The following is a 20398-nucleotide window of genomic DNA, read 5'->3' on the forward strand; positions in this document are numbered from 1 at the left end:
GAGGTACTGGTGAGGTCGATAGGAGAGGAGGTACTGGTGGGGTCGATGACGGAGTAGGTACTGGTGGGGTTGACGGGAGAGGAGGTACTGGGGGGGTTTGATGGGAGAGGAGGTATTGGTGGGGTTAACGGGAGACGAGGTACTGGGGGGGTTGATGGGAGAGGAGGTACTGGTGGAGTCGACGGGAGAGGAGGTACTGGTGGGGTCGATGACAGAGTAGGTACTGGTGGGGTTGACGGGAGAGGAGGTACTGGTGAGGTCGATAGGAGAGGAGGTACTGGTGGGGTCGATGACGGAGTAGGTACTGGTGGGGTTGACGGGAGAGGAGGTACTGGGGGGGTTTGATGGGAGAGGAGGTATTGGTGGGGTTGACGGGAGAGGAGGTACCGGGGGGGTTGATGGGAGAGGAGGTACCGGGGGGTTGATGGGAGAGGAGGTACTGGTGGGGGTTGATGGGAGAGGAGGTACCGGGGGGTTGATGGGAGAGGAGGTACCGGGGGGGTTGACAGGAGACGAGGTACTGGGGGGGTTGATGGGAGAGGAGGTACTGGTGGCGTCGATGAGAGAGAAGGTACTGGTGGGGGTTGATGAGAGAGGAGGTACCGGGGGGTTGATGGGAGAGGAGGTATTGGTGGGGTCGACAGGAGGGGAGGTACTGGTCGAGTCGATGGGAGAGGAAGTACTGGGGGGGTTGATGTGAGAGGAGGTACTGGAGGGGGTTGATGGGAGAGGAGGTACTGGGGAAGTCGACGGGAGAGGAGGTACTGTTTGGGGTTGATGGGAGAGGAGGTACCGGGGGGTTTGATGGGAGAGGAGGTACTGGTGGAGTCGACGGGAGAGGAGGTACTGGGGGGGTTGATGGGAGAGGAGGTACTGGGGGGGTTGATGGAAGAGGAGGTATTGGTGGGGTCGACAGGAGGGGAGGTACTGGTAGAGTCGACGGGAGAGGAAGTACTGGGGGGGTTGGTGGGAGAGAAGGTACTGGGTGGGTTGATGGGAGAGGAAGTACTGGTGGGGGTTTGGTGGGAGAGGAGGTACTGGTGGGGGTCGATGGGAGAGGAGGTACTGGTGGGGGTTGATGGGAAAGGAGCTACCGGGGGGTTGATGGGAGAGGAGGTACTGGTGGAGTCGACGGGAGAGGAGGTACCGGGGGGGTTGATGGGAGAGGAGGTAGTGGTGGAATCGACAGGAGGGGAGGTACTGGTAGAGTCGACGGGAGAAGAAGTACTGGGGGGGTTGATGGGAGAGGAGGTACTGGGGGGGTTGATGGGAGAGGAAGTACTGGGGGGTTGATGGGAGAGGAGGTACTGGTGGGGGTTTGGTGGGAGAGGAGGTACTGGTGGGGGTTGATGGGAGAGGAGTTAATGGTGGGGGTTTGATGGGAGAGGAGGTACTGGTGGGGGTTGATGGGAGAGGAGGTACTGGTGGGGGTTGATGGGAGAGAAGGTACTGGGGGGTTGATGGGGAGAGGAGGTACTGGTGGGGGTTGATGGGAGAGAAGGTACTGGGGGGTTGATGGGAGAGGAGGTACTGGTGGGGGTTGATGGGAGAGGAGGTACTGGTGGGGGTTGATGGGAGAGAAGGTACTGGGGGGTTGATGGGAGAGGAGGTACTGGTGGGGGTTTGGTGGGAGAGGAGGTACTGGGTGGTTGATGGGAGAAGAAGTACTGGTGGAGGTTTGTTGGGAGAGGAGGTACTGGGGGTTTGATGGGAGAGGAGGTATTGGTGTGGTTTGGTGTGAGTATTTTTAATTATGTGACATATTAAGAAAAGGTGAGTGAAACATCAGAGCTTTTGAAAAGTGTTTTGAGTTCTGGCGGTTTAATTTGCTCCTGCACATTTGAAGTGATAATTGTGGCCTAATCCAAATTATTTATGAACAAATTCTATGCATGGACTAGGCACACGAGATCGTGACTTAGCTTTAATGCTCTCTTTTGGATAAGGTTGACAGGTCTGACATCGGTTGTGGGTACGCTGTTGGAGATCATTCTGAAAGATGGGATTTAAGATGCATTTGGAGAGGCAAGAGCTGATTAGAGATAGTCAGCATACTTTTCTGTGAGGAAAATCATGTCTGACAAATTTGATTGAGTTTTTTAATGAAATAACCAAAAAGATAGGAGACAGAGGTGATGGTGGAGAGTTGTCTCTCAGACTGGAAGCCTGTAACCAGCAGTGTTTCACAGAGATCTGGGCTGCATCCATTTTTGTTTGTCATTGAGTATAGATGTTGGGTGGTCAGGGCATGGGTTAGGCCACTATTGGAACATTGTGTGCAATTGTGCTGTCCCTCCTATCAGAAGGTTGTTGTGAAACTTGAAAGGGTTCAGAAAAGATTTACAAGGATGTTGCCAGGGTTGGGAGGGTTTGAACTATAGAGAGAGGTTGAATAGGCTTGGGCTGTTTTCCCTGGAGCATCGGAGGCTGAGGGGTGACCTTATAGAGGCTTATAAAATCATGAGGGGCATCGATAGGATAAATAGACAAGGTTTTTCCCTGGTGTGAGGGAGTCCAGAACTAGAGCGCATAGGTTTAGGGTGAGAGGGGAAAGATTTAAAAGGGACCTAATGTGCAACTATTTCATGCAGAGGGTGGTGCGTGTATGGAATGAGCTGCCAGAGGAAGTGGTGGGGGACGGTACAATTATAATATTTAAAAGGCATCTGCATGGGTATATGAATAGGAAAGGTTTGGAGGGATATGGGCCAAGTGCTGGCAAAGGGGACTGGATTTATTCAGTATACTGGCCGGCATGGACGTGTTGGATCGAAGGGTCTGTTTCCAAGCTGTATATCACGATGACTCTGTGGCTGTATTTACATGAATGATTTGGATGAGAATGTAGGAGATAAGGTAAGGAAGTTTGCAGCTGACAGCAAAATTGGTGGACAGTGAAGAAGGTTACCTAAGATTACAAAAAGGTCTTGATCAATTGGGTCAATGGGCTCAGGGGTAGCAACATGGAGTTTAATTTAGATAAATGTAAGGTTTTGCATTTGGTAAAACAAACAAGGGCAGGGCTTATAAAATTAATACTAGGGCCCTGAGTAGTGTTCAGGTTCACAATTCTTGAATTTTGTGCCAGAGGCAGACGGGGTGATTAAGAGTGTGTTTGGTACACATGCCTTTTGCTTAGACCTTTTGATTATAGGAGTTGGAATGTCATGTTGAGACATGTGTTGGTGAGGCCTCTTCTGCAGTACCATGTGCAGTTCTGGTCACCCTGTTATATAACAGATATTATTAAACTGGAGAGGGTTCAAAAAAGATTTACCAGGATATTACTGGGAATGGACTGTTTGCGATATAAAAATAGACTGGATTTGCTGGCACCTTTTTCACTGGAGCATTGGAGGTTGAGGGGTGAGACCTTAGAGATTTAAAAAGCCATGTGGAGCATAAATAAAAGACATTTGGATAACTTCATGAATAGGAAAGGTTTGGAGGGACATGGGCCAAGCACAGGCAGGTGGGACTAGTTTAGTTTGGGAACATGGTTGCCGTGGACTAATTGGATCACAGGCTCTATTTCTGTGTGTTGTGACTCTAAAATCTCTCAGATAAACAAAGTGCTTTCACTTTGAAAGTTACTCTTTATAATTCCATTTTAACAAAAATGCCTGGAGATAACATTAAGTGTTTATTTCCCACTTTCATCCCATTTTAAAATGCAATGTTTAAAGTTTTTAAATTATTGAGTTTCTAAGCAGAATGTGATTACTGTCTTACCTTTTTGCCACAGCACCATGACCAATTACCTCAGACAGGGGAGCGGCAGTGTGGGGTGTGCTAGTGCTGACAAGGAGAAGATAAAATAGAACGGCAGGGTATGGAGACCTGGGCAGAGGGACAGAGGAGGAGGAGAAACATAGATAGAGGCAAAAGACAGAAAGGTGAGAAGCAACAGTGAAAGGCCGGAAAAAAAGAGCAAAAACCAAGTGGGGCCATAATGCAAACTAAAGTGAAGATGACTGACAATATTAAAAAGACAGGTCGAAAGCTTCATGTCTTAGTGCATACTGCATTCACAATAAATTGGATGAATTACTGGTATGAATAGATGTCAGTGATTGTGATCGATTACAATTACAGAGATATGGCTGCAATGGTGAACAAAGATGGGTACTGAATTTCTAGTGGTATTCATCAGCTAGGAAGGACAGACAAAATAGGAAAAGAGATGGAGTAGCATTGTCAGTAAGAGAGTAAAGCCAGTGTAATAGTGAGGAAGGATATTGGGTCAGAAAATTGTGATGTCAAAGCTGTATGGTTGGCCATAAACAAAAATGCCATGGGACAGAGAACATTGTTCACAGTTGCCTATAAGCTCCCAAACAGAAGTGGAGATGTAACAGAAGGCATTAAGCAAAAAATCAGAGATGCATGCAGGAAGGCTACAACTGTATTCGTGAGTGAATTTAACTAAAGTAGAGATTGGACAAATCAAACAAGCAATGGTACTTTGGAGGATAGTTTTGTGGAGTGTACACATAATGCTTTTTTCATATCAATACTTCAAGGAGCCAACCAGTGAACATGCTACTCTAGACTGGGTACTGTGCAATGAAAGAGGATTAAGTGACACTGGTGGCACAGTGGCTCAGTGGTTAACACTGCTGCCTCACAGCACCACAGACCTGGGTTTGATACCCTCGGGTGACTGCCTGCGTGGGTTTCCTCAAGGTGCTCCAATTTTCTCCTACAGCCCAAAGATGCGCAGGTTAGGTGGATTGGTTGTGCTAAATTGCCCATCGTGTCCAGGGATGTGCAGGCTAGGTGGTCTAGTCATGGTAAATTCAGGATTATAGAGTAGGCGTATGGGTCTGGGTGGGATGCTCTTTGGAGGGTTGGTGTGGACTTAATGGGCCAAATGGCCTGCTTCCATAATGTAGGGATTGTATTCTATGAAAACATTCTTGTTATGAAGTTAAAAATCACACAACACCAGGTTATAGTCCAACAGGTTTAATTGGAAGCACACTAGCTTTCGGAGTGACGCTCCTTCATCAGGTGATAGTGGAGGGCTCGATCGTAACACAGAATTTATAGCAAAAATTTGCAATGTGATGTAACTGAAATTATACATTGAAAAATTGATTGTCTGTTGGGGAACACTTCAGTGGTCCAGGACATTCAGCCTCGGACCTTCGGGTGACCATCCTCCAAGGTGGACTTCGGGACAGGCAGCAGAGAAAAGTGGCCAAGCAGAGGCTGATAGCTAAGTTCGGTACCCATAGGGAGGGCCTCAACCGGGACCTTGGGTTCATGTCACATTACAGGTGATCACCATTGCACTACACACACACACACAGATATTCCTACACACACACACTCTCACATACACACGGACACAGGTACACACAGACACCCACACACACCCTTATAGACACACACACTCCCACACATGCACCCCCTCACAGACTTAAGACACTCTGCACTCACCACACACACACATTCTCACACTCACAACCCCCACCCCAGACAGACACACACAAACAGACAGACAAAGACCCACATACACACATAAAGTTTGTGTGGTGAATTTGTACTTGCAGAGTTACATTGCACTTTGCTCATAAACTGCATACATTCATGTAGAACTCTGAGCTCAAAAACTGCATGAATTTATGTAAAACTCTGTTATCTCACTTTTTAGATTGGAATCAATCTAAACATCAGGTCATAGACAGAGAACACAGGGGGCTAACACCTTCAACATATTGTCTCGCTATCACCATTGTTAACAGCTGACCCGAGAATGCAACTTTAAAAAAAAGGATTTGTGATTTACACATGAAAGAAGTGAAACTATCACTGTATTCTAACAGATCAAAGGCTTAACAGACAATCAATTTTTCAATGTATAATTTCAGTTACATCACACTGCAAATTTTTGCTATTAATTCTGTGTTATGGTCGAGCCCTCCACAATCACCTGATGAAGGAGCGTCGCTCTGAAAGCTAGTGTGCTTCCAATTAAACCTGTTGGACTATAACCTGGTGTTGTGTGATTTTTAACTTTGTACATCCCAGTCCAACACCGACATCTCCAAATCATTCTTGTTATGCATAGTCTTAGGGAAGAATGATCATAATAAGATCAATTTTTTTTCATTAAGATGGTGAGTGAAGTAGATGAATCCAAAACTAGGGTCCTAAATCGACATAAAGGGAACTATAAAGGTCTGAGGTACAAATTGGAAGGACGGAATCTTACTGAAGGAGTTGATAATGGATAGGCAGTGGTTCATATTTAGAGTCAAGAGTGTGGTGCTGGAAAAGCATAGCAGGTAAGGCAGCATTGGAGGAGCAGGGGAATCGACGTTTCGGGCAAGAGCCCTTCATCAGAACTGACACTTGTGAGCTGAGGTGGCGGAGAGATAAATAGGAGGGGAGTGGAGCAGTCCTCACTTTCTCATATTTAGAGAAACTGTGCATGAATGGTTCACACTTGTCAGGCTCAAAGATTAAAGAAGAAAAGGTGTCTCGACCATGGCATACAAAAGAAAGTAGGGATTGCATTAGATCTGAAATGTCTGATCAGTTAAGTGTTTGAGGTTAAGATTTATAAAATGTATAAATCTTAATCTGTTATTTTTCTTTTGATTCATCTATAATAGTGAGTAGGGGAGGGTACTTCTTTTAATGTTTTTCTGAGATCTGTTTCTTGATTGAATTGTAATATACAAGATAGGTATTAACTTATCTCAGAGCCGTGTCTTGAGCAGGAAGGCTGTGCTAACACTGGGTTTTTGAGCAAAGTGTTTGTCTTTAGGTATTTTCTGGGTCTGTTGATTGTTACAGGGGCAAAGATGGCTTTTAGTAGAATGAAGTGCTCTTCCTGGCAGATATGGGGGAGCGCAGTTTGAGGCAATGAGGAATTTACAGCAGCCAGGGGGTGTGACATATGGCAATTTCAGGAAGGTAGAAAAACTGCTGATACAATCAGATAGATGGGTCACCTCCAAGTAAGCAGGTAGTGCAGGAGTCTCCTGTGATTATCCCCATCTCAAACAAGTCTGCTGTTTTGGCTATTGTAGAGGGTGATGCCCTCTCAGGGTAATATAGCACTGATAGCCAGTTTCTGGTACTGAGACTGGCTGTAATATAATGAGGAGTACATCAGGTTCTAAGTGACCAGTTGTGATAGGGGTCTCTCTAGTCAGGGGCACAGACAGACGTTTCTGCAGCTGTGGGCAAGATATTAGAATGGTGTGTTACCCAGGGTCAAGGAGCAGATGGAGAATATTCTCAAAGGGAGGAGTGACGGGCAGAAGGTAATTATACACATTAGTACCAACGACATAGATAGAGAAAGGGACGAGGTTCTGCAGAGAGAATATAGGGAATTAGGCAGGTGGTTAAAAAGTGGGTTCTTGAGGCTAGGAATATCTGGATTACTCCCAGTGCCATGTGCTAGGGAGAGTAGGGGATAGAGAGATGAACGGGTGGCTAAGGAGCTGGTGTAAAGGGTAAGGATTCACATTTTTGCACCATTGGGATCTCTTCTTGGGTAGAGTTGATTTATATAAGAAGAAAGGATCGCACCTGAACTGGAAGGTGACCAATATTCTGGCAGAGAGTTTTGTTAGTGTTACTCAGGAGGCTTTAAACTAGTCTGTCAGGATGTGGGACCCAAAGAGATGGTGGGAAAAGAAATAAGTCTGAGGATGGTACAGTAATTAAGGGTAATAAGTTAAATAGTAAAGGCAGGTAAGAACACGACAGAGAACAAGGTAGAACTGATCAGTGAAACTGCATTTATTTCACTGCATGAGGCCTGACAGGTAAAACAAATGAACTTAGAGCGTGGTTGGGAATATGGGACTGGGATATCATAGCGATTACAGAAGCATGGCTCAGGGAGAGGCAGGACTGGCTGTTTAATGTTCCAGGATAGAGATTTCTTTAAGAAGGATAGAAAGAGGAGCCAGAGAGGAGGGGGAGTGGCATTTTTGATTACAGATAACGCAATGCCTGATGACACAAAACCAAGTGGGTTTGTGAGGAGAATTCAAGGTGGCTCCAAGGTGATTTAGACAGGTTGAACGAGTGGGCAAATACATGGCAGAAGCAGTACAGTGTGGCTAAATGTGAAGTTATACATTTCAGTGTGAAAACAGGAAGACAGGGTGTTATTTAACTGGGCAAGTGTGAACGTATGGAGGGAACCTGGCAGTCGTTGTGCACCAGTCAATGAAATCGGGCAGGTGTACCAAACAATGAGGAAGGAATATGGTTTATTAGCCATCATAGCAAGAGGATTTAAATTCAGAAGTAGGAATGCCGTACAGCAGATATACAGGGCCTTCGTGAGACCATACCTGATGTATTGCATGTAATTTTGGCATCACTACCGAAAAAGAATATACTTGGCATACAGGGAGTGCAGCAGAACGTCATTAGGCTGATACTGAGAATGGTAGGGTTGTCCTATGAGGACAGTTTGGTTTTTCTGAGCCTGTATTCACTAGAGTTTCTAAGAATCAGAAGGAATCTGATTGAAACCTTTAAACTTCAGGGAGGATGTTTCCCATAGCTGGGGAGTCTAGAATCAGGAGGCACAGAGTCAGGATACGATGTAGGCCATTTAGCACTGAGATAAGGAAAAACAGCTTCACTCAAAGGATAGTGACCATTTGGAATTCTCTACCACAGAGGCTATGGAGGCCAAGACACAGAATGTATTCAAGAGGGAGATAGATCCATTTTTAGATTGTAAAGATGTGCAACGAGAAAGTGGGAATATCGCATTGAGACAGAGAATAAGCCATGATCTAATTGAATAGCTGAGCAGGCAGGAAGGGCTGAATGGCCTACTGTTGCTCCTAGGTTTTATGTTTCTTTTAAAACGAAGTGGATGCTTGAGCCATTCATGTGGATTATTGGAAAGTTGGAAATGTGTTCACTGGACAAAGATTTGGTAATAAAATTCAATCTTAATTGAAAACACTGCAAATAGAATATTTCAGACGAACAGAATCGAGGTAATGGCAATAATCCTACGTCACACATCAGCAGTTCCTCAAACAATCAAGTCTTATACAAAGCATTTAACGAAACCTGATTTGTGAAGAAAAAGCTGTTTGATACACCATGGAAGAAATAAGAACATTTTGTCCCAAATGGAGTACTTGATCAAACTTGATGTTGAATTTATTTGGAAACATGACAAGAATAAAGAATAGTTTCAGAATGATTTTATTCATAGTTTTCCCCATATCAAGGGAAACCAGTTGATCTAATGGCTTAAGCCTTCTGATGACACTTCCATTTGAATTTAATTATTCCATCCAATGTGTGGCATCTCTGTCCCAAGCTCTACATAAGGTCCGTCTGCTGATTGATGTCAGTTTTGATCTCATCTATGACAGTCTGTGACTGAGAGGCAAAGGTTTCTCAGCATTTTTTTCATGGACTTTTAAACTTGGGAATATAAATTTGAGGTTACAGGAAGGATTGCTACATCCTTGATTGTACTGCCTATTTTCAACCCTTGCTCTTCAGCTTCCTCATTGTCATCAGATCACAAACACCTGTTGTGCACTAATCCAAGGGAAATGCAAAAGGACGTATCAGTTCAATCGGCTCACTGTGAGCAAATGGACAACAGTTAATCATGGCGATTATCAGGTGGTTCTCTGTGATGAATCATTGATTGCTTTCTGAGACAACAACAAGGTAGGTCAAGTGCTGTGCCACTTTGTGTCTGTACTTGATGCTCTTGTTAGGTGGTGACAGTAGCCTACTGTATTCTTGCTTTTCTTCTGGTGAATCTTCAGATCGGCTGACCTTAAGAGTTAGCTGTCAAGAGAATCGTTGAACGGCTGGACTGTGGATCACCACCAATGGTGCATGTGACTGACTGTGAGCGGGTACAGGAGCCAACCTGTGTGCAACTGTTTCTTCAGGTTTCTGCTCCCTCATTGGAAGCTCTTTCCTATGGTTTTCGCTTCAGTTGTGGGTCAGTGCGGCCTGAGTGCCTCAGGAAGACCCCGACATAAACAGAGCTGGCAGCCATCTCTTCTCTTTCCAGCACTGATTGAGCCTGAGAAGAGTGGAGGGATCATGGATTGGACAAAGGAATGGTGGGCATCCATCGTGGATTACGAGGAGATCATCAGGCTGAGGGAACAAGGATAAGGCTGGCTGATTTTGAATGTCACCGTACGTGTGCTGGTCGAAATGTAGGGATCATCATTGAGTCAGGATCTGTGCTGGGGTTTGGGGGAAGGAGTGCGTAAAGACTAGAGCAACAAAAAATAACCAATTGTAATTTGGAGAATAAATAATCCCATTCAAAAAAAACCCTGGTCAGGTCAGATCTGTCGTGCGGAAATTTTCTGAATAACTCATTGTTGATTAAATCACACAAGGCTTTCAAATCATTAATATACATTTAGAAGCTTCAGTAGTGTTCGCAAATCATTACTCAAAGAGATTTAATTGATTCCTGCTGCAGGCAGAAGTAGTAGATAACTATGAGCAAGAATGATGTTAGCTTGCTAAGATGTCGCCAGTAGTTGCTTAAACCGTCCAATGGAACATTAATGTATCAGAGCAGCGGAGGAGCTGTCTTGGCTCAGAAAGCAATTTTCCCATTACAGGTATATATTCAAATGGCACACTCCAACCCTATTCCCACAATCCTGACTTCAGAGGTATTTCCAAGATAAAAACGAATGCTGTAGAGTTAAAGTGGTGTGTGCAAAAGGGGGAAGGGTAAAGGTGATATAAACTAACCGTCAAAACAATACTTCGTCACTAAGTACAGAACTGGAGAAATAGGTCAGTTTACGGAATCCCATGATCCTGGTCAATTTGCTTTTTCAATATAGACCAGTCCAGCACAGGATTGGGACCTCTGTCCACGATGTTGTACTGAACATGACCCCCAAATTAAACTAATCCCTTCTGCCTGCCCTTGGTCCATATCCCGCTATTCCTTGAACATTCATATAAAAGTCTCTTAAATGTCCCTCTTGTATCTACCGCCACCACCAGCCCTGGCAGTGCATTCCAGAGTCCTACCACACTCTATGTAAAAAATCCCTACCCCTCACATCTCCTTTGAATGTGCCCCCTCTCAGCTTAAATGCGTGCCCCATAGCATTAGACATTTCAACTCTGGGAAAAAGATTCTGTTTGTCAACCATATCTGTGCATCCCATAAGTTTATAGACTTCTATCAAATCTCCCCTCAGCATCCACTGACCTAGAGTCATAGAGATGTACAGCACAGAAACAGACCCTTCAATCCATGCCAACCAGATATCCCAACCCAATCTAGTCCCACCTGCCAGCACCCGGCCCATATCCCTCCAAACCCTTCCTATTCATATACCCATCCAAATGCCTCTTAAATGTTGCAATTGTACCAGCCTCCACCACATCCTCTGGCAACTCATTCCATACACGTACCACCCTCTGTGTGAAAAGTTGCCCCTTAGGTCTCTTTTATATCTTTCCCCTCTCACCCTAAACCTATGCCCTCTAGTTCTGACTCCCCGACCCCAGGGAAAGACTTTGTCTATTTACCCTATCCATGCCCCTCATAATTTTTTAAACCTCTATAAGGTCACCCCTTAGTCTCTGACGCTCCAGAAAAACAGCCCCAGCCTGTTCAGCCTCTCCCTGTAGCTCAGATCCTCCAACCCTGGCAACATCCTTGTAAATCTTTTCTGAACCCTTTCATGTTTCACAACATCTTTCCGATAGGAAGGAGACCAGAATTCCACGCAACATTCCAACAGTGGCCTGACCAATGTCCTGTACAGCTGCAACATGACCTTTCAACTCCTGTACTCAATACTCTGACCAATAAAAGAAAGCATACCAAACGCCGCCTTCACTATCCTATCTACCTGCGACTCCACTTTCAAGGAGCTATGAACCTGCACTCCAAGGCCTCTTTGTTCAGCAACACTCCCTAGGACTTTACCATTAAGTGTATAAGTCCTGCTAAGATTTGCTTTCCCAAAATGCAGCAATTCGCATTTATCTGAATTAAACTCCATCTGCCACTTCTCAGCTCATTGGCCCATCTGGTCAAGATCCTGTTGTAATCTGAGGTATCCCTCTTTGCAGTCCACTACACCTACCTGAGTTTTTCTAGTCTCTCCTTATAGCTCATACTCTTTAATCCAGGCAGCATCCTGGTAAACCTCTTCTGCACCCTCTCCATCCTTTCATTATTTAACACTGCTCCAAATTGTTGATTGAATTTCATTCATTTTAATACATGTTTAGAAAAAAGGTATGGATACAATGTTTGAGTAAAAAAGGTTCAACTCAGAATCTAGGATTTCCTATCAATCTGATTTTTGTTTTGGTTTGAATGGGAACAGCATTAAGAATGTTTTTTTCAACTAAGTCCGAGTTGTGAGAGTGTTTTTTGGAGGATTTCTACTGAGTGTGCGAGTTGCTTTACTGTCTAAATCTCATCAAGTCCACTTCGTTAATGACTTACCTCACCCCATGGAATCTCTGAATTCTGATTCTGACCCCATCTTACCACACACCATTCCCAGAAAAACTCGACACTCAATGGGTATCCACCGAAAGATCAGCATTCCCTGCGTTGATGCCATCTTTGAAAGGCAGCTGGGTACCCAGACGGATATTGGCATGCTGAAGCTACCCTGCTCACTTGACAGGGACCGCGAGTTACTGGCCAAAGGGCGATGGTGCAAAGGCAAGCAGTTCTCTACCCAGAAGATGTCATGCCACCAGACGTTAGCAGCCTGGTGTGAAGTCATTACCCAGGTCTGTACTGTCTCCTCAGACCCTGGAGGATTGGACAGCAGTGTGTGCTCGAAGAAGCTCAAAGGCCATCCCTGCTGAGCCAGGGTACATGCCACAATCTTCTCTCTGCTGCCTCACACCAACTTCAGCCGCATCCCACCAAGGCTCATGCTGTGCAACTTTCACTATTACCTTCATCTCTCAGTCGCAGTCTCCTCTCTGAACCTCCCACAGTAGCAATCCCCTCTGTGCACCTTCCTCACGCCCTCAGAATACATCCGCCTACATTTTCCTACTTGCATCAGGACTAAGAGCCTTACCACTGACTTTCACCTGTGCCAAATTTTGGGATCTTCAGCTCATACGATGAGAGATCCCTGGCCCTTGCTCACCTTCCTCTCCATTTGAGATGTCCATGCCAAGTATGGTCATATATTGAACCAGCCTTGAAACCAGGATGCTCCTGACCATGGGCAAACCCTCTCTTCGAATGGCCCCCTTCCCACCCTTGCTTTACTGTATCCTCCCCTTGCAGTGCTCATCTCCCTTTACCCCAGCCTGCAGTGCCATTCCCAAAAAAAATGCGCACAGTTTCTTTCCCCCTGAAGCAGACACCTTTGCTACCCCTCCTAGCCAATTCCTTTTCCACTGAGTTTCTGTAGATGGACCTGATGGGGCTGACTGGTTAAGTGGCCTCAGTAGATAACTGTTGACAAGATGTGGCCACACTCCTGGCTGGTGGCTGTAATTTGTAATTTCTCAAATGCATCAGCTCTATGCCCCCCCCCCCATTTATCTCGCTACCCCTCGGCTCACAGCCTCATTCCTGATGAAGGGCCCTTGCCCAAAACATTGATTCTCCTGCTCCTTGGATGCCGACTGACCTGCTGTGCTTTTCCAAAACCACACTCTCGACTCTGATCTCTAATATCTTGCAGTCCTCATTTTCTCTCAGAAATTAGGCCATTCAACCCACCAAGTCTGCTTCACCATTCAATCATGGCCGACGGTTTCTCAACCCCATTCTCCTGCTTTCTGTCTTGATCCCTTGACAATCAAGAACTTCTCTATCTCCATCTTAAGTACACTCAATGGCTTGGCCTCCACAGCCTTCTGTGGTAGTAAATTCTATAGATTCACCACTCTCTAGCTAAAGTAGTTTTTCCTTATCTCTGTTTTAAAAGGTCTTTCCTTTACGCTAAGGCTGTGCCCTCACGTTCTAGTCTCTTCTATCAATGGAAACAACTTCCCAACCTCCAATCTGTCTAGGCCATTCATTGTTCTGTAGGTTTCAATTAGATCGCCCCCTCATCCTTCTAAACTCCATCGAGTATAGACCCAGGGTCCTCAAATGTTCCTCATGTGTTAAGCTTTTCATTCCTGGGACCATTCTCTGTGAACCTCCTCTGAACACACTCCAGGGCCAGTATATCCTTCCTGAGATCTGGGGCCCAAAACTGTGCACAATACTCCAAAAGTGGGCTGACCAAAGCCTTGTAGAGCCTCAGACGTGTGTCTCTGCTTTTGTATTCAAGTCCTCTAAAAATAAATGCCATCATTGCATTTGCCTTCCTAACTACTGACTCAACCTGCAAGTTTACCTTGAGACAATCCTGGACTGGAACTCTCAAGTCTCTTTGCACTTCAGACTTCTGAATTTTCTCCCATCTCGAAAATAGTCCATGCCTACCAAAGTGCATGACCTCACACTTTCCCATGTTGTTTTCCATCTACCATTTTGCCCACTCTCCTAACCTGTCCAAATCCTTCTGCAGCCTCCCCATTTCCTCAATGCTACCTGTCCCTCTACCCATCTTAAAAAGCAATTAATGTTGGCTACATGGACTTCAGTAAAACCTTTGACAAGGTCCCTTATGACAGATGGGTACAAAAGGTGAAGTCACATCGTGTCAGTGATGAGCTGACAAGATGGATACAGAACTGGCTTCATCATTGGAGTCAGAGGGTGGCAGTGGAAGGCTGCTTTTCAGATTGGAGAGTTGTGACTAGTGGTGTTCCACAGGGATCAGTGCTGGGACCTCTGCTGTTCATGATCAACATAAATGGTTTGGAGGAAAATGTAGATTGTCTATTTGGTATGTGTGTATGATACAAAGATTGGTGGAGTTGTGGATAGTGAGGAGGATTGTCAAAGGAAAAAACAGGATATAGATCAGTTGGAGGCATGGGCAGAAAAATGGCAGATGGAGTTTAATCCAGACAAATGTGAGATAATGTATTTTGGAAGGTCAAGTCCAGTTGGAATATATTACAGTGAATGGCAGAACTTTTAGGAATATTGATATGCAGAGGGTTCTGTGTGTGCAGCTTCAAAGATCACTGAAGGTGGCATTGCAGGTAGATAAGGTAGTAAAAAAGGCCTGTGGCATGCTTGCCTTCATTGGAAGGGATATTGAATATAAGGATAGTCAAGTTATGCTGCAGCTTTATAGAACTTTAGTTCGGCCACATTTGGAATAGTGCGTACGGTTCTGGTCACCACCCTACCAGAAGGATGTGGATGTTTTGGAGAGCGTACAGAAAAGGTTTACAGGATGTTGCCCGGTATGGGGGATTTTAGCCATGAAGAAAGGTTAGATAGACTGGGTTTGTTTTCACTGGAACGCAGGAGGTTGAGGAATAACCTGATCGAAGATTATATGATTGTGATTGTCATGGATAGAGTGGAAAGTATGAGGCTTTTTCCCAGGGTGGAGGGGTCAATTACTAGGGGTCACAGGTTCAAGATGTGGTGAGGGTGTGGGGGGGAAGTTTAAAAGAGATGCGTGAGGCAGGCTTTTCACACAAAGGGTGGTGAGTGCCTGGAACACACTGCGAAAGGAGGTGGTGGAAACAGACACAATAGCAGCGTTCAAGAAGAACCTGGATGAATACATGAATAGGAAGGGAATAGAGGAATATGGATCCAGTGAGTGAAGACAGTTTTAATATGGAAGGGCAAAATGTGTCAGTGCAGGCTTGGAGGGCCGAAGGGCCTGTTCCTGTGCTGTATTGTTGTTTGTTCTTAAAAATGCATTGGCAGCATGTTATAAGTATGTTCAGTGAGTGACCTCTGTGGTAAACAGATTGAAAAGAAACCAAATGGTCTTTGGAGCCAGGTTACGCTGTGGGATCTGATTTGTGCAATATTACTAGAAACTTAAGATCTTAACAATACTATAGTTTCCAATCCGTGGTTGACACAGTGAATGCCATTGGCTGAAGTCTGGGGGAGACCAGAAGAACAATTGGCTGTGAATGGGGTAACGTGGACTAGAAAAGGGTTGAGCAACTTAAGTAGAATATCTTTGTTGGGGGCCAAGACCAGCCTGTGTCTTTGCAGTGTCACCATCTTGAACCATTCTCTGTTGAATGATAAAGAAAACTGTTCACAATCAATTCACCCTGAGCCATTTTGACTTGGTTTTTGAATTCAAATTTAACTCATCTGACCCCTTTCTTTTTTCATTGTTAGGGCTACACAAGAAAAGGTCACAAGTGAGGAAAGTTATGAAAGGGCAGATCATGGTGACCTGCAAGGATTCAATTCTCTCCATCAGTACCTTCAGCTCCTCAGTGCTTTCTCGCAGCCAGCTAATCCCATGCCATCTCATAAGAGCAGAACTGACAAGGTTGGTATTGATTTTCATCTCTCTCTTTAAAAATGGTCACAACTGTGACAGTCACTGCCACATAAAACCATAAAATGCATGGCAATATATGACAGCAATAGCTCTTTTTTGATGACAAGAGTACAAGAGCTTGTGCATTCTACAACCGTCTTGGGAAGCAGATGTAGGATAATAAAAAGTTGGCAGCGCGTTTCTGTGTGGCCCAAGTTTGTCTCTTAATGCTGCATAGTCATGCCCTACACATCCATGTTCTTCCTCCCATTGTCTACCAAGTCACGATACCTGAGCAAATTGATTTCAAGATTTTCTGATTTTCTGGAGCCTTTCCCCCCATTTAATTCACAATTTCCTCCAGTCAGTTTATCCCCACACTCTGCCCCTTCGACCCTCAGGATGTGACATTGGGTGTATTTCCCGTGGCCTGGAGCACAGGCGAGAGACCCAGGCCGGCTCTTTTTGGGAAGTCCCCACTGATGGACATCCCACCACCTCGAGGATGTACCTACCGTGTAGACTACACAGTGACAGGCAGGCTTACAGCTGGATCAGTCCCAGCCCTGGAGAGAGGAGTTGTTTGGCTTTCTCTCCCAGAACATAATTCTGCTTAAAAATAGGATCCGAGCGCACTATTGCCACCCCTAATTATGTCGAATCAAAGACACTAGGAGTAGGATTTGGCCATTTGACCCATCAAGCCTGCTGCACCATTCAGTGTTACCATGGCTGATCCTCCACCTCAATGCCATTTTCCTGCTTTTGTTCCCATATCCCTTGATCCCTTTAAAATCTAAAATCACAATCCACCTCCATCTTGACTATGTTCAGTGACTTGGCCTCCACAACCTTTTATGGTTGAGGAGTCCACCAGGCCATGACCCTACGAGGGCAGAAATGTTTCCTCGTCCCAGTCCTAAATGATCTACCCCCTTGTGAGACACTGTGACTGCTAGTTCTAAACATCACCCCCCCCATCCCTGCAGCAGGAAAACATCCTGCATCTAGCCTGTCAGCCCTGTTAGAATTTTATGTGTTTCAGTCAGATCCCCTCTCAAACTCTAGTGAATGCAGCCCAAGTTGTCATCTTACAGCAATCCCCATTGAAATTTCACTGCACTCCCTCCATGGCGAGTGTATCCTTTCTTAAGTGGGGACACCAAAACAGCACAGCCCTCCAGGTCTGGTCTCACCAAGGCCTAGTATGATCCAGTAAGACATCCTGGCTTATAGACACAGCTCCACTTAAAATGAAGGAAGATACACCATTTGCCTTCCATGGGACGGCACGGTGGCTCAGTGGTTAGCACTGCTGCCTCCCAGCGCCAGGGACCTGGGTTCAATTCCCACCTTGGGCAACACCGTGGGCGGCACGGTGGCTCAGTGGTTAACACTACTGCCTCACAGCGCCAGAGACCCGGGTTCAATTCCCGCCTCAGGCGACTGTCTGTGTGGAGTTTGCACGTTCTCCCCGTGTCTGCGTGGGTTTCCTCCAGGTGCTCCGGTTTCCTTCCACAATCCAAAAATGTGCAGGTTAGGTGAATTGGCCATGCTAAATTGCCCGTAGTGTTAGGTGAAGGGGTAAATGTAGGAGCATGGGTCTGGGTGGGTTACGCTTCGGCGGGTCAGTGTGGACTTGTTGGGCCGAAGGGCCTGTTTCCACACTGTAAGTAATCTAATCTAATCTAATCTAAAAACTGTCTGTGTGGAGTTTGCACGTTCTTCCCACGTCTGCGTGGGTTTCCTTCGGGTGCTCCGGTTTCCTCCCACAGTCCAAAGATGTGCAGTTTAGGTGTATTGGCCATGCTAAATTGCCTGTAGTGTTAGGTGTAGGGAATGGGTCTTCGTGGGTTACTCTTTGGATGGTCAGTGTGGACCGTTGGGCTGAAGGGCCTGTTTCCACACTGAAGGGAATCTAATCAATAGTTTGCTGCACTTGCTTGACTACTTACGGTGACTGGTGTACAAGGGCGGCCAGCTCTCTTTGTATTTCCTCACTTTCTCAATGTCTCACCATTTCAATAGTACAGGTAAATCCATCAGCATCCAGGTCCATACCAAACATTAAATGGTTTATTTTACACCAGTGGGGAGTAGGTTGCTAGGCCCACCATGCATCTCTCCACCCCAGAAAAGGAAAACATAGATTTTGTATACTTTTACATCCTGGCTGGTTGCAATCCAGTCATCAACATGAATTAATTACATATGGATGCAATCAAGTTAATAATTATGCATCATGCGGCTACATGAGCAGTTATGTGGACAGTACTACATCGTTTCAGGATGTTCGCCATTCCAACCATCCTCGGCCCTTCTCAATGAATCTCAGTGCTCAGAGTCCTCGCTTAGGAGAAAGTGAGGACTGCAGACGCTGGAGGTCAGAGTTGAGCGTATGATGCTGGAAAGGCACAGCAGGTCAGGCAGCAACCGAGGAGCAGGAGAATCGATGTTTCCAGCATGAGCCCTTCATCAGGAATGAGGCTTGTGGGCCAAGGAGGCTGAGAGATAAATGAAAGGGGGTGGGGGGGTGGGGTGGGGGGCTGGGGGGAATGTGGCTCAGAGTGCGATAGGTTAATGAAGGTAGAGGTGAAGGTTGGAGAGGAGGGTGGAGCATCTAGGTGGGAAGGAAGATGGACAGGTAGGACAGGTCAAGACAGCGGTGCTGAGTTGACAAGTTGGATCTGGGATATGGTAAGGGGAGGGGGATAGAGGAAACTGGTGAAATCCACAGTGAGTGTCCCAAGGTGGATGATGAGGCGTTCTTCTTCCAGGCATCAGGTGGTGAGGGTTTGGCAATGGAGGAAGTCCAGGACCTACATATCCGTGGGAGAGTGGGAAGGGGAGTTAAAGTGTTCAGTCACAGGATGGTGGAGTTGCTTTGTGCGTGTGTCCCGGAGATGTTCTCTGAAGCGTTCTGTGGGTAGGCGCCTTGTTTCCCCAGTGTAGAGGAGACCACATTGGGAGCAACAAATACAGTAACTGACATGGGTGGAAGTACAGCTAAAACTCTGAAAGATATGGAAGGCTCCTTTGGGGCCTTGGACAGAGGTGAGGGGTGAGGTGTGGGCGCAGGTTTTGCAATTCCTGTGGTGGCAGAGGATGTGCCGGGAGGGGAGAGTGGGTTGGTGGGGAGTGTGGACCCAACAAGGGTGTGGTGGAGGGAATGGTCTTAATGGAACGCAGATAGGGTGGGGAAGGAAATATATCTCTAGTGATGTGGTCTGTTTGTAGGTGGCAGAAATGACAGAGGATGATGTGATGCATACGGAGGTTGGTGGGGTTGAAGGTGAGCACAAGGAGGGTTCTGTCCTTGTTGTGATTGGAGGGGTAGGGTTTGAGGGTGGAGGTGGTGCGGGAAGTGGATGAGATGCGCTGAAGGGCGTCGTGGACCACATGGAAGGGGAAATTACAGTCTTTGAAGACGGAGGCCATCTGATGTGTTCTGTGGTGGAACTGGTCCTTCTGGGAGCAGATGCAGCGGAGGCAGAGGAACTGGGAATAAGGGATAGTGTTCTTATTGGACACATAGTGGGAGGAGATGTAGTCCAGGTAGCTGTGGGAGTCGACCTACAAACTGACCCCACCACCAGAGATATGACCCTCCCCACTACTACCTGCTTTCCTTAAAGACTGTTCCCTCCACGAATACCTGGTCAGGTCCACGCCCCCCACAACCCACCCTCCCCTCCTGGCACCTTCCCCTGCCACCTCAGGAATTGCGAAACCTGTGCCCACATGTCCCCCCTCATCTCCGTCCAAGGCCACAAAGGAGCCTTCCACATCCATCGGAGTTTCACCTGCACTTCTACATGTCATTTACTGTATCTGTTACTCCCGATGCAATCTCCTTTACATTGTGGAGACAGGACACCTATCCACAGAGCACTTCAGAAGACATCTCCAGGACATCTGCACCAATTAACCCCACTGCCCCGTGGCCGAACATTTCAATACCCCCTCCCACTCTGCTGAGGACATGCAGGTCCTGGGCCTCCTCCATCGTCACTCAATGTGGATTTCAC

At 46.2% G+C, this 20398-nt stretch overlaps 1 protein-coding gene across 1 annotated transcript in view; it reads left to right on the forward strand.

Moving 5' to 3' along the window:
• Positions 1-20398, forward strand: part of ptprn2 (protein tyrosine phosphatase receptor type N2) — a 970059-nt gene that overhangs the window by 306570 nt on the left and 643091 nt on the right. Inside the window, exon 5 of the mRNA XM_043690698.2 lies at positions 16223-16379. Within this exon, the coding sequence (XP_043546633.2) occupies positions 16223-16379 (157 nt within the window). The remainder of the gene's footprint in view (positions 1-16222; positions 16380-20398) is intronic.

Source organism: Chiloscyllium plagiosum, unplaced genomic scaffold (genome assembly GCF_037043375.1).
Source record: "Chiloscyllium plagiosum isolate Xiang-an unplaced genomic scaffold, Cpla_swu_hap1 HiC_scaffold_5, whole genome shotgun sequence".
NCBI classification, from domain to species: Eukaryota; Metazoa; Chordata; class Chondrichthyes; order Orectolobiformes; family Hemiscylliidae; genus Chiloscyllium; species Chiloscyllium plagiosum.